This window comes from Elaeis guineensis, chromosome 15 (genome assembly GCF_000442705.2).
Source record: "Elaeis guineensis isolate ETL-2024a chromosome 15, EG11, whole genome shotgun sequence".
Taxonomy (NCBI): Eukaryota; Viridiplantae; Streptophyta; class Magnoliopsida; order Arecales; family Arecaceae; genus Elaeis; species Elaeis guineensis.
In genome coordinates, this window is record NC_026007.2 from 71,907,441 (window position 1) to 71,921,683 (window position 14,243).

Here is a 14,243-nt window from a genome sequence, read left to right on the forward strand (position 1 = left end):
GGTGACCTTTAGGCAGATTGGTTGGTTATTGGGTAGCAGGGTCGGAGGGCTGCCACGGTGCTTGACGCCTGCGGATGGCGTTCATTATTTAAATAATTTTTTTAAAAAAATTATTTATTAAAATAATATATTTTTTTAATTTATTTATAAAAATAATATAAATCTATAAAACATCATTTGAAACCACGTTTTACACCAACCACATTATCATCCTCTTTGCTTCGTATGGATGATGAAAAAAAATAAAATTAAAATTATCATTTCAAATGATATTTTTTAAAACATCGTTTGAAACGGTATTTTTAAAAAAATAATTTCAAACGATGATTTTAATTTTTTTTAAAAAAATAAAAATTATAAAAATTATAATTTTAAATTTATAAAAAAATAAAAATTTTAATTTTGATTCAAATAAAAATTATCATTTCAAATTAATTTTTTTAAAAATTATTTTAAAAAAATACTTAAAAAAATAAAAAAAAACACCATAAAAATAAAAAAAATGATAAAAAATAAAAAAAAAATTATAAAAAATTAAAATTTTAAATTATAAAAAAATAAAAAAATTAATTTGAACTCAAAAAAATTCTCCGTTTCAAATTACTTTCTTCATTTCAAATAAATTTTTTTAATAAAATATCTCAAAAAAGAAAAAAAATACCTAAAAAAACATCATAAAAAAAACAAACAGAAAAAAATAAAAAAATTATAATTATAATTTTAAATTTTAAATTAAAAATAAATTGAATTTGAATTCAAAAAAAATTGCTATTTCAAATTACTTTCTCCATTTTAAATTAATTTTTTAATAAAATATTTTAAATAAGATAAAAAATACCTCAAAAAAAAAACACCATAAAAAAACACCATAAAAAATAAAAAAAATTATAAAAAAATAAAAATTATAATTTTAAATTTAAAAAAAATAAAAATTTTAACTTTAATTCAAATAAAAATAACCATTTCAAATAACTATTCCCATTTCAATTTTATTTTTTTAAAAAATATCCCAAAAAATACCTAAAAAATAAAAAAAATTAAAAAAATACTATAAAAAAGAAAAAAATTTGGAAAAAATGAAAAAAAATAAAAATTATAATATATTTTTTTAAAAAATAAAAATTTTAATTTTAATTTCAAATAAAAATCATCATTTCAAATTACTATCTCCATTTCAAATTAATTTTTTTAAAAATTATCTCAAAAAAAAATAGCTCAAAAAAATTAAAAAATTAAAAATATCATAAAAAAAGAAAAAAAATTAAAAATGATAAAAAAATTAAAAATATAATTTAAAATATGATAATATTATATTTAAAATATATTTTTTATGATATTTTTATTTTTTTAGATATTTTTTTATATTTTTTTTAATATTTATTTTTTTTTGAAAGTAAATAATTAAAGTCACCGTTTGAAATGGCATTTTTGAGAATGCTAGTTCAAATGGCGTTTTAAAAAATGCTATTTGAAATGATATTTTCAAAAATATTATTTCAAATGATGATTTTATTTTTTTTTTTTATTTTTTTATCATATACGTGGAGTTTAAAACGTCGTTTGAACTGGCGTTTTCAAAAATATCATTTCAAATAGTGACTTTATTTTTTATTTTTATTTTTTTATCGTCTATGTGGAGCAGAGAGGATGGTGACGTGAAGACTATAAAATATCATTTCAAATGACATTTTATAAATTTATATTATTTTTATAAATAAATAAAAAATATATTATTTTAATAAATATTTTTTTAATAAAAATTATTTAAATAATGAACACCCTGCAGGTGCATGGAGGACATGCGCCCCTTGATCCAGCCGTGCTCTATCCCAGGCTCACCGGTTTTATCGATACCATCTCATTTCTGCTTCCAACATGACCCCCCTGCTGCCGAGCGATAGAATAATATCTGTTATATTTGAGGGTGAGCTTAGAAGTTTTTATCCATATATTTGGAACATGTAATCAGTGGAGACAATTATTACATTTAGAAAATCTTGGCTGCATTCAAATTTTCATATTTGCTCCTGTCTTCCGGGAGGGGGATGAACGTCCAACAAAATTCATTCAAAGGTTCAAAACAGACTATAAATTGCTCTAATAAGGATGTTTATTTTATACTTTTCTATCAAAAAAAAAAAGATTTTTATTTTATACTTGAAAGGAGCCTTTCTTTCTTTATGTGCCACCAAAAGAAAAAAAAAAAAAAAAAAGCAGCCATCCTTTTTTGTGGCGCGCGCTCCCTATGTCTCACTCACGTGGCGACACGCGCGCACGCACGACACACACATTTTTTTTATATATTAAAAATACATTAACAAAACCCCTTCTTCAGATTTATCATCTACGCACCCCGGTTTCTATCAGTGGGAAGACTGGGAGCAAACCCTCTCCCTCCGGATCACCATCGTCTCTCCTTGCCGTCTCGTTGGAATAAAAAGAAGGGATTCAATCCTTGGATCGGTAGGCATCCAAGCTAATGCAACTCTATCTCCTCCAACCCCCCCTCACCCCAACTTCACCATTCCACTCGCCTCTCATCAATGGGAGAAATCCTCTCCTGCACCCACCCAAGACCCCCTTCCTCCCCTCTTTGGTCGGCAACCCCTCCCTTCTCAAAGGCGTCTCCTTTAGGCCACGTCCCCGTTGCCGGAATGGTAAGGTCACCTCCTCCATGATTGAAAGCCCTGTTCTTTGGGCTGGCAGGCTCTGCATCTTCTATGCCCTCCTAAAGGCTGGCCTTGCGGGCTCCCAATCCAATCCATTCATCTCTTCAGGTCTTGAATCCTTCATTTTGTTGTTTTTTTTTATTTTTTGGGTGTTTAAATTTAGTTTTTGCGTTTAATTTACTGCATCCCTATCCCATCGGTTGTGTTGTTATCGTTGTGTTTTTTTGGCAGAGGAGGGGAATGGTGGTGCTGATTTGGGGTTTTTCAAGTTGATTGAGAGCTTGCAAGGGAGATCAGGTTGGTGGGCTCTTGCCTTCTTTTTTTAATTGATCTCTTCTCTCATGGTTTCTCTAATCTGGGATTCTGATTGTTTGAACTGGGTGCTCTTAATCTTGTGGAGTGAAATTTTTCTTTTAAAAAGAAAAGAAAAGGAAAGAACTTTTGGAATGAAGCCCTGCTAGCTGATCTTTTGGGTGATTCAGTGGGGGATGAATGGATCAATTTGCAGTAAGTGGATCGGCATGCAGCTTCGGTATTCAGTGAATTGGAGGGAAGATTCGGACTTCAGAGAGGATCCTGTAGGGCCTTGTGCACTAGAAAAGTTAGATGCCGAGAGACCTGGATCTGGACCAGACCATCTTATTCAACTTGGTTCAGATAGAGGTTTAGATTGATAGGATTTTACTTCAATTTTGATGCCACCATTTGTCTAAAGTGGTTAATTCAGGCAAACACTGAGAACTTTTTTTTTTTCATTTTTATAATATATAAGGGAGATTGTTTTATGGAAAACCAGAATGGAGTGTATTACTGTCTATTACTGGGTTTCTTACTTCCGAAGGATGCTCTTTTCTGAACTACGTATTTCTGCATGGACATATAAGAGGCAATTGAATGTTTATCATTTTGCAGAAATCTTTCAACAATGAGGGAGAGTTTTGATGCATAATAGTATTCTGTATGCCACAAAGACTTAACATTGCTAATGGGAGGAGGCTGGATATGTAGAAAGAAATTGAGAATTCCTAAAAAGGATTTCAGTATGCTTCCATAATGGTGAAATAGAGGAGTTATAGAGCCATCCTTAATAGATGAACAAGGCTTTGGAACAGAACAACGTGGAATGATGAAATAAGCCTTATTTATTATGATTGACTGAGAGATTAGCATTTATGATTTATTGGAGAAAAATGCATATTTTCTTGTTTTGCATGTGGATCAGATGATAAAGAAGCAAAGGATAGAAGGAAACTAGTCAGTAAGTGGCATCCAACAACCAAAGGTACACTCAAGAGGAGTTACAGAGTACCTTCAAAGAATGAAGGCCGCCGCCTCCTAAAAGCCATTGCATCCTTACTCTCTGATGATGATCATTTCACTGATGCTACCTCACACAAGGTATTTTGCAAGTTAGCATGAGATCCAATGTGCATCTTTATATGCAAATGCTTCTATGTTAATTTATCATAGAATGTGCCTTTTCAGCGTATTGTCACATCATTACCACATCAAGAAACACATATAGAAATGAAAGGAATCGTTTTCTCTAATCTGAAATCCTGTCACGAGGCTTGCATTTCTTTGTCGGCCCTTCATTAGGTGGTGTTTCCATGGGACACCATTAATATGGATTACCATATCCAATTTTGTCTTACAGCTTGCCGTGGCTACATATTATTTTCAATGCTCACCTTTACTTTGAACACCATCATTTATTTCTAAATTGGAAGTTTTTGTGGCATATAGGGTTGTCAAATAAGGAGGGAGAGTGCTCATGGGGAAAGTGTATGCTGCAACAATGTGCGAGCTCTGTTTGATGAGCTTCCCACTCCACACCTGGTTGTTGAGATCACTGCTTTTCCTGCAGGGCCACTAACAGACAGAGACTATGTGAAGGCTGAGAAGCTTGAGAGGGTGTTGAGGTCTGGATCTTCCATTTGAGTCTTATTACCTTCATACATGCGACTGTACATCAATGAATGACTTGTACATGTGGTAAGCAGCATGAACACGAACACCTCATCTTTGTCAAAATTGTAACTGTCTAAGCCTGCATCTTTGCATGTGTATTTAGCATTAACATTTTTCTGAATCTCAATGTTAAGGGCATGCAACATCATATAATCAATTCTAAATCTTTTAAGCTTTCAAGTATCATGGTAGGAGGACATGAACTCTGGTGCAAATGCATGGTAAAACAGTCGAACACCAACAACAAATACTTGGCACAAAGATAGGTGGCAGTTGACATTTATGATATGTTGTTTTTTTTCCAGGTTTAACAATTTGATACTATCGGTTTTCTATAGTATCTTCTTATTTGTGGTTTGTCGCTTGGTGTTTATTACTTATCCGAAGTGCTTTCTTCTTATTGTTTGTAAAGCCTAGTTGGGAGCTAGGAGAGGTAAAGAACAGTGTAAATGCAGATGCCTACATTTGTTTCAGCTAAAATGGTCTAATGTTCCACATTGTGGAGAAGATACAGAGGAGAATAATGGAGAGATGAAGATAAGGCTTGAAATGACCTTGATTAATGCAACAGTCAGTTATGTGCTAATATTAATTTTACTCTAAAATAATCATTCAATTTTTCAATATTTTAGGTATCATCGCTTGTTTGTCCATGGATCAAAAGAATTTTACTTGCATCATGAATGTTGGTGAAACTGCTATTTTTGATAGTGATTCTTACCCTGAGTTTTGTCCCGACAAAAAGTGGATACAACTGACTGTAATCAGAAACACTGAAAATGGAATAGCAAAGTGGTCATAACATTGAACAAAATTTTAGATTCTTAAAGTTGCTTGGCATCAGGGGATGTGCTTCAATCTGGTAATCTGGAACTTTTTATGGAAGAAAAATCAAGGAAAAACTTAAGATGACCCATTCGATTTGCTAACAGATGATTCTTGAAATCACCTTGAAATCATCCCGGACAATACTCATGCAGCTTCTTTCAAACATGGAGATGCAATTGGCAATACCTATATGTTGAGGTCCAGAAACTGCTGGTCGGGTAGCAGTGTCGAATGGAGATAACCAGCTCAGCCAGGGATGATAAATACAAGCTCAAATTGCTCAATTTTCAAACAGTAAATATTTAGTACAAATTACAAGGCAGATAAAGTCAGAAAGTAGAATTCACTAAAAGATGACTTGCATAAAAAGTTATGACCAGATTAGCTCCTGGTCTGTACATTGATTGAAACTCAGACCCGAAAAGAAATAAAAATAAGGGACAGCTGAGCTAAGTTGGGAACATAAATTGACTATCTTCCAAAATTCCTTTTTTTCCCTCAATAAATACTGTACAGAAACGGAAAAAAAAAAAAAAGAAAAGAGAAGGAGAGATTACTGGTAGAACAACATCTGATCCAGCTTTTCATGCGAACCATAGGGGTTTAGAGAAGATCTGACTTTCAAGAAGAATGAAGGTCACTAGATAAACCCAGATCAAGCAACCCCATCTTCTGTAGCGCTGCCGAGAGAGACCAGTACAAAAGAAGAAACTGATAAATTGGAAGACTGACAGATAACAAGCAGATTGAGACCTAACCATCGGCAAGGTGAACAATAAAAATTGCAGGCATTCATTAGTTCAAAATCCAAAAATCTAATGGACCAATAGTCTAAACAAGAAATAATGAATTAGCTAGTATCCTTTTCTTAGTTACAAATGCAGTGTGTTGCTATTAGTAACCAAGAAGGTAAATTAAAATCATTACGGCTGGTTTCTTAAGTAATGAAAGAAACAGAACAAATAAGGCAACGTATAATCTGCAAAGCTGAAGCTTGTATGCATGGAAAGCAGATAACGTATCAATATGAACTAGTCTGGGCTAGAGTTTTTTGGTTTTTCAAGTATCATGTCAAGCAGAGTAAGCAAGAGTGGAATGACTTGTAGAATTGCAAGGTATCTTCAAAAGTTTATATTTAGGAACTAAGTAACTAAATTCGAATGGAGGTAATGATAGGGAAGAAGCCGCCTCACCTGCATATCCAACATAAATAAAGCTGTGAATGTCACCAATGCCAGATGTAAAATGAAAGGAAGAACTAAATGGAAGGGCATTCGTGTGTTGCTTCAAGGATAACATGGTTAGTTGACCTGAGGTCTTGGAAAGACTCTCTGTTGTCTTCTCTCCTGTTTCCTTCGTCTAAACATGTGATCTGTTCCAAATATAGTGAAGACATAATGCTAAATCAAAGTGTCATGGCACATCAAGGTAAGGACTAGAAGGAATGGACAACATAAGACTGCTCAATATTTGTAAAGGTGCTTGCTGAAGATCCTTGGATTAGTACTTTGATGGTGAATGCAGCAATGATACTTACTGTTTTCCACAGAGGTTGTCATAGTTTTCTCCAAAAAAGGGACAATTGTTTTATGACATTTCCATAAGAGAAAAATGGTCACATCATATGAAAAGATCCCCACAAGATATTTTAAGCAGCATGATCTCATTGATGTAGTGGCTGAGAAAACTGGTCATGCTTCAGGCATAGGGAGAAATTTGCTGCAACAACCTGGAGACAAGATTGGTCGTTTGGAATACAAACATGTTCCAATCCGTTCAGAATCAAGGCTTCTTCTTTTTTTTTTCCCCCTCAAAACAAGCTTCTTATTAAAAATGTGACAGCTTTGAAGCATAGCCAATCTAAGGCAACTTCAAGCGATAAGCATAGCCAATCAAAGATAAGTTGTTCCTTGAAGCATCAATAGCGTCTGAAATTTCATTTGTCCAAGTAAATTCAGAAAATTGTTGTTTTCATGTGTATGTAATGATTGAAAAACTTGAAGCAGTATTTTTGCATATTGAATGCCTGGGCACTGCTAGAGAGGAAGAATAGATCCGTTCATTCATGACAAGAAGTGCAAGATTCAGGAGATTACACTGATGAGTAGGAGATTAATTTACGGCATTTATACGGTAATTAAAAGTTCACTTCAAAATAATAGGAAAGCAAAAACAGAAAACTGCGAATTTTAACTATCACATAGAGAGAGAACTCAAGAAACATAATGCAAGTGGCAAAGCATAAAGCTTATGTGGTGCATACCATTCTGACACAACTATTCCCAGCTTTCTGTTAATTAGAAGCACTCTGTTAATAATCACCTACATATAGCAAATCTTCTATCATTCCCGTTGCTAGCGAAAAGAGTCGAGCTTCAAAACCTCTATTTGCCGATCTCACTCTCAGTGGTTAATGCCAACGGTGTGGAAGGTTCTTTATAGGAAGGTCACTCAGGAAAGACGACCGCATGTGTAGACACAATTCTAGTCGCATGCAGCACAGCTGCTGTCTGGATATTCTAGCGAGGTCTCGGCAGGCATGCATGTATGTGCGCGCGTGCGTGCGTGCGTGTGTGTGTACAAGGATAGAATTCAACGCAATCCAGATCTAAAGGAGACATGAGAAACAAATCCCTTACTTCACAATCATACATCTTGCTTTGAACTTTGGGATGGTCTTGAAGTAAGACCGATGGTGGATGGCTAGGTTCGGCTTAGGCGGCTGGAATCCTCCAATGGTCAAGTCAACTAGAATTTGAAAACAAAAGAAGAAAGAAGGAGGAGAGAGAGAGAGAGAGAGAGAGAGAGAGGAGGTTGAGAAAGCCTTGGGTGTATTCAAGAGCCGTACTTAAGGATCTCTATTGTAAAAGAAAAATTCGAGAGATGCAGAAAAAGAAGAAGAAAATAAAAAAAAAAAAAAAAAATTGGAGAAGATCTCTTCAAAAAATTTTACTATGATATGTACATCCATATATAGAGATAAAAAAGAGAGAAACAGACAGGAAATTGGAGAGTTCACGGTATCAATCACGTGATCCTCCCAATTCAAAAATATGACATAGTATTATAAAATATTCTAGACAATATTCTAGACAATGGACATTCCTAATATTCTGTAACATGCCATTGTAAAAAATATTCTAGACAATGTACATTCCTAATATTCTGTATATTCCTGATATAGCAATGTACATTCCTAATAGTCCCCCTCAAGTTGGCGCATAGAGATTTCGAATGCCCAACTTGCATAGAATCTCTTAAAAATGATCACAGCCGAGAGCTTTGGTAAAGATATCTGCAAGTTGACAATGTGTAGGAACATATCGTGTAGCAATGTCTTAAGATTGTAGTCGCTCTCTGACAAAATGACAATCAATTTCTATGTGTTTGGTCCGCTCATGAAATACAGGATTTGCAGCAATGTGTAAAGCTGCTTGATTATCGCAATAAAGGAACATGGACCATGATGTGAAACACTGAGGTCGGATAAGAGGGCTCGAAGCCATAGTAATTCACTGATAGTGTGTGCCATAGCCCGGTATTCGCCTCTGCAGAGGAACGAGACACTGTTGTCTACTTCTTAGTACGTCAAGAAATCGGAGCATCTCCTAAGAAAACATAGAAACCTATAGTAAAGCGCCTTGTTATGGGACATCCTGCCCAGTCTGCATCACAATAAGCATATAACTGAAAGGTGTTGACACTTGAAAAAAATATGCCTTGATTAGAGACCCTTTCAAATATCGCAAAATGCGGAAGGCTGCGTCTAAGTGTGGTTGCCGAGGAGATTGCATAAACTGTGTCAGAACATGCACCGAGTATGCAATATCAGGCCTAGTGATGGTCAAATAAATGAGTCGTCCCAGCAATCGACGATATGGACCTGGATCATCAAGTAGTTTTCCATCATCCGCCGTGAGCTTGAGATGTTGCTGCATAGAAAATTTTGTGGGCTTGGTCCCAATCATTCCGGTCTCCTGGAGAATGTCAAGAGTATATTTTCGTTGTGATACAAATATGCCCGAAGGTGATCGTGACACTTCTAATCCAAAAAAATATTTTAAGTTGTCCAGGTCTTTAATGTGAAACTTGTCTTGCAAATATTGTTTCAGTGCCTGACATTTTGAAGGGTTATTCCCTGTAATAATCATATCATTCACATAAACAAGAATGACAATGAAAGAGTCCTCATCCTGTTTGGTGAACAGAGAGTGATCGGCTTTAGATTGAGTACAACCATTTGGAGTAAGGAGTGGGAGAACTTTTCAAACCACTGTCTTAATGCTTGCTTGAGTCCATAAAGAGACTTACGCAACCGACAAACACGTGTATCACTTGGTTTTGAAATCCTGCGGAGGTGTCATGTATACTTCTTCATGAAGATCGCGATGAAGGAAAGCATTGTTGACGTCCAACTGATGTAACTGCCAATGTTTAGCGAAAGCAACAGCTAAGAGACACCGTACTGTAGTCAATTTAGCCACCGAAGCAAAAATCTCGGTGTAGTCAAGGCCTTCTATTTGTGTGTATCCCTTTGCCACTAACCGAGCCTTGTATCGCTCAATAGAACCATCGGCCTTGTATTTAATTTTGTATACCCATCTCGATCCAATGGGTTTCTTTCCGAGTGGTAGATGCTCCAAAATCTAAGTGCCATTTTGCTGGAGAGCAGTGAGCTCAGCCCCCATTGCTTCTCGCCACTTAGGATCTTTTACGGCTTGAGAAAAAATTTTAGGTTCTTTATGAGAGGTAATAGCTGAAATAAAAGCTCGATAGGAAGCATTAAGCTTAGAATAAGTGAGGTAGCAAGAAATAGGATAAGGCTTACCTGAGGTCACTGAATTGGCGGATATGTCCGAGGGTCTCCCCACTCCTGGGGCATCGACAATGTAGTCCTGTAATTGAACGGGTTGCTTCCTATCTTTGACGGGCCGTGAATTAAGTTCAATGGTCTTAAAAGATGAACCCTGCTCAGGAGAGATAGTGTCGATTGCATCAAGAGTCCTGTTCAAACTTGACATTTGGTTCGAATCAATGGAATTGGTTTGTGTTTAATCTGGCTCATGAGAAAGAATAGGATTTGAAATCTGTCCTTGGGTCTGACCCAAATTAGGTACATGAGGTAAATTATTGGTTGCCAAAGAAAATCCCACATCATAATCAGTCTGATTTGGTTGTGAAAAAGAAGGTATAATAGAAAAGGAAGGTAATATTTGAGAATAAGGAAACGTCTTCTCATGAAAGATAACATCACGTGAAGTAAATATTTCATGAGTTTCAAGTTATATATATGATAGCCCTTTTAACCAAAAGGATATCCAACGAACACACAAGCACGAGAACGAGGTTAAAATTTATCACTGGAGTCTCATGCACATAACAAAGGCTACCAAAAACTCTCAGATGATCATAGGTGGGTGGTTTATAAAATAAGAGTTCGTAGGGACTCTTGCCATTCAATTTTGGTGTAGGTGTCAAGTTAATTAAATAGGCAGCAGTCAAAACACATTCTTCCCAAAATGATACAGGCAAGTTGGCTTGAAATCTTAGAGCACGGGCAACATTTAATAAATGTCGATGTTTATGCTCAACCACCCCATTTTGTTCTGGTGTCCCAACACAAGAAGTTTGTAATATAATCCCATGTTCTAGAAGATGTGATTTCAATGATCCGGCTACAAACTCTTGAGCGTTATCACTACGTATGTGTTTAATGTTGGCATCAAAATGATTTTTGACCATAGCATGAAAATTAACAAAGCATTGGTATGCCTCGGATTTTCTTTGTAATAGATAAACCCAAGTAGCCCTTGTGCAATCATCAACAATAGTGAGAAAGAAATGAGCTCTCGTGTGTGATGGGGTGCGATATGGTCCCCATATATCAATATGAACTAAATTAAATGGTGAAGCAGATTTATTAATGCTCAAGAAAAAAGACTTTCTTGTTTGTTTTGCACGATAGCAAATGTCACAATAATTATTTATGGAATCAAAAGAAGTATTTGAAAGAAAAGGAACAAGTTTCAAATGCTTGTAAGAGCAATGTCCTAACCGAGCATGCCAGAGATTAATCGAAACATTGATTTTATTTCTCCATGCAGGACGTATTGCCAAGCCTTTGAAGTAGTAAAGATCATCCCGGAGTTCACCCAATCCAATCAGCTTCCTCGTGGCAAGATCCTGTAGAGCACAAAATGTGGGAAAAGAAGAGAACAGCACAATTAAGTTCTTGAGCAAGTTTGCTTACTGAAACAAGATTGCAAGTAAAATTAAGAGCATATAAAGTACGGTGCAAGGTAATATCATTGGTCAAAGTAACATCACCATATGAATGTACAGGCATATTGACTCCATTAGGTAAAGTAACTGGGAGTGCATTGTCAAGAGGTTCAATATTATGAAGAAAGGACTTACAAAAGGTTAAGTGTTCAGAAGCACCACTATCAAGGATCCAAGAATGATGAAAAGAATCAAGAGAGGCCTTACCAACAAAATTTACGGCACTTTGAGTCTTATCTTGTCCAAGAAGAGAAATAAGTTGCTGATATTGTGTAGGAGAAAGATCCGGTATTGGAGAGATTCTGTCTGTATTCAATGTGTAGTAACATTCACGGCAACCCCTCCTTGGTGCTGACTACCGATCTCGGCTCCATTGCCTCTACCCTTAACTCGATCTTTGGATTGCCATCCAGGTGGTACCCGATTAGCTCGAAGCATCTATCACGGGTATGTCCTGTCTTCTTGCAGTGGTCGCATCGAAAATATTTTTTATTCCTTTCTTGGAGCCGATCTCTTTATTCGCCCTTTCTATCATGGGCTTAACATGAGAGCCACGGCTTCGGGTTGAGAAGTTCAAACAGCGGTGACTTCTTCTGCTTTTCACCTCGAATCAATAAGGCATATGCCTTATTAACTGTTGGTAATGGCTCTATGGACAGCAGCTGATCTCGCAACGTGTCGTAGGAGTCCTTGAGACCAAAAAGAAACTGATGTAGTCTCTCTTCTTCTTTCTCAACTTGGATCTCTTTAGTGGCTCCACACGAACAAGTCGGCACCTTGGAATAAGCCGTAAGTTCCTCCCACAAGCCATGAAGATGGGCATAATAAGCGGCAATAGTGATATCATTGTCTTGCCTGAAACTCTAGATTTGGATCTTTAACTCATGAATGCGAGGAGCATTGCCTTGAGAGTATCTTTCCTCAAGATCGACCCAAATATCTCGAGCACTTTCAAAAAAGAGATGCTGTCATAGATTTCTGGTACAGCAAAGTTGTAGATCCATGACATCACCATTGAATTGCACGTATCCCAGAAAAAATGATCCCGCGATCCATCTATAGGTCGTGCAAGTGTCCATTAACGAACCAAATTTTTTGTTTAACTCGAAGAGCAGTGATAATGGCCCTTCGTCATGCAGGATAGTTCGGTCCCTTGAGTAGAGATGTCACAAGGGCATTCCCAGGATTCTCTGAAGGTGAGATGAAATAGGGAGATGCCGGATCATGTGCAGCATTTAAGGTCGATAACGAACCATCCACCATAGATTCGATTGTGGTGCTCTGATCGATTTGATCGGACATATTGATGAGGACAAGATATAGCAACTATTTGCCTCCAGTTACGTGCAAGAGGACGCTTCAGCAACAACCTACTGTAAGCACTTAATCGATGAAAAGACTTGGATCAATGGCGACCCTGCTCTGATACATGTAAAAGAAAAATCCGAGAGATGCAGGAAAAGAAGGAGAAACATATAAAAAAAAAAATCGAGAAGATCTCTTCAAAAAAATTCACTATGATATGTACATCCATATATAGAGATGAAGAAGAAAGAAACAGGCAGAAAATTGGAGAGATCACGGTATCAATCACATGATACTCCCAATTCAAAAATATGCCATAGTAATTATAAAATATTCTAGATAATATTCTAGACAATGGACATTCTTAATATTCTGTAACATGCCATTGTAAAAAATATTCTAGACAATGTACATTTCTAATATTCTGTATATTCCTGATATAGGCAATGTACATTTCTAATAATATTCTGTATATTTTGATATAGGCAATGTACATTCTTAATATCTATCCTCCTCCGTTTATAGAAGGATATCGACAACCATTTTTGAAAAGGCCGTGGTCGTTTATGCGAAGATCGCATACATGGGATTGACACATTGTGGCAATCTCGTGGCTTGGGATGGCATTGATAGTTGGTGATGCTATCTAGACGATTCTTTACCTTGCGTGATATTGAGGATCTTGGGCACGAGAGGCACCGGAGATCTTGGGCTGGTGCAGTCGTGGCTTTAGGTCGTCCGTGTCCAAGCCAAACAATTCGGCATGATCCGAAGCCGGTTCGCTTCAATAACAGCCAAAGTCACATCACATCAATACAATAATCTAAATATGTTCAACCTGATTGCCACTTCACGTTGTTCTCACCCACCATAATATATATAAAAGAAGGTGAGCAAATGCATTCTAGAAAGTGCCCAATGTTTTTTTTCCTGTCCTGCAGAGTATAATAACTAGATGAGCTCCCTCTACACCGCAAATAGATGTGTATCAATAAATAAAATTCTTTATACTTAAGAAAGCAAAAAAAAAAAAAGTCTGAATTTTCACAAATAGACCGTTATAATCCCTACCTTACCTGTAGAATAAACGGCAACGAACGAAAATGCGACATTATGCTTCACAGAAGATGTCTCAGAGGCGGAAGAGGAGACGTCAGAGAACGATGAGAGTTGGAGGACGAGCCTCGC

At 36.2% G+C, this 14,243-nt stretch overlaps 1 protein-coding gene across 5 annotated transcripts; it reads left to right on the forward strand.

Moving 5' to 3' along the window:
* The first annotated feature begins 2,333 nt into the window (after nt 1-2,333).
* LOC105058650 (uncharacterized) lies at nt 2,334-5,264 on the forward strand. Of its 5 annotated transcripts, none has more exons than XR_003802669.2 (5): nt 2,334-2,777; nt 2,901-2,966; nt 3,892-4,067; nt 4,416-4,664; nt 5,053-5,264. XR_003802669.2 is itself a non-coding variant. In XM_010941637.3 (4 exons), exons 1-4 carry the CDS (start codon nt 2,480-2,482, stop codon nt 4,608-4,610), a joined length of 735 nt encoding a protein of 244 aa, XP_010939939.1. In that variant the 5' UTR covers nt 2,334-2,479; the 3' UTR covers nt 4,611-4,797. The 5 variants fall into 5 exon arrangements, 1 of the variants encoding a protein (XP_010939939.1); XR_003802670.2 differs by having other exon boundaries at nt 5,058-5,264; XR_003802668.2 differs by lacking the exon at nt 5,053-5,264 and adding an exon at nt 4,822-4,998.
* Nucleotides 5,265-14,243: the final 8,979 nt, after the last annotated feature.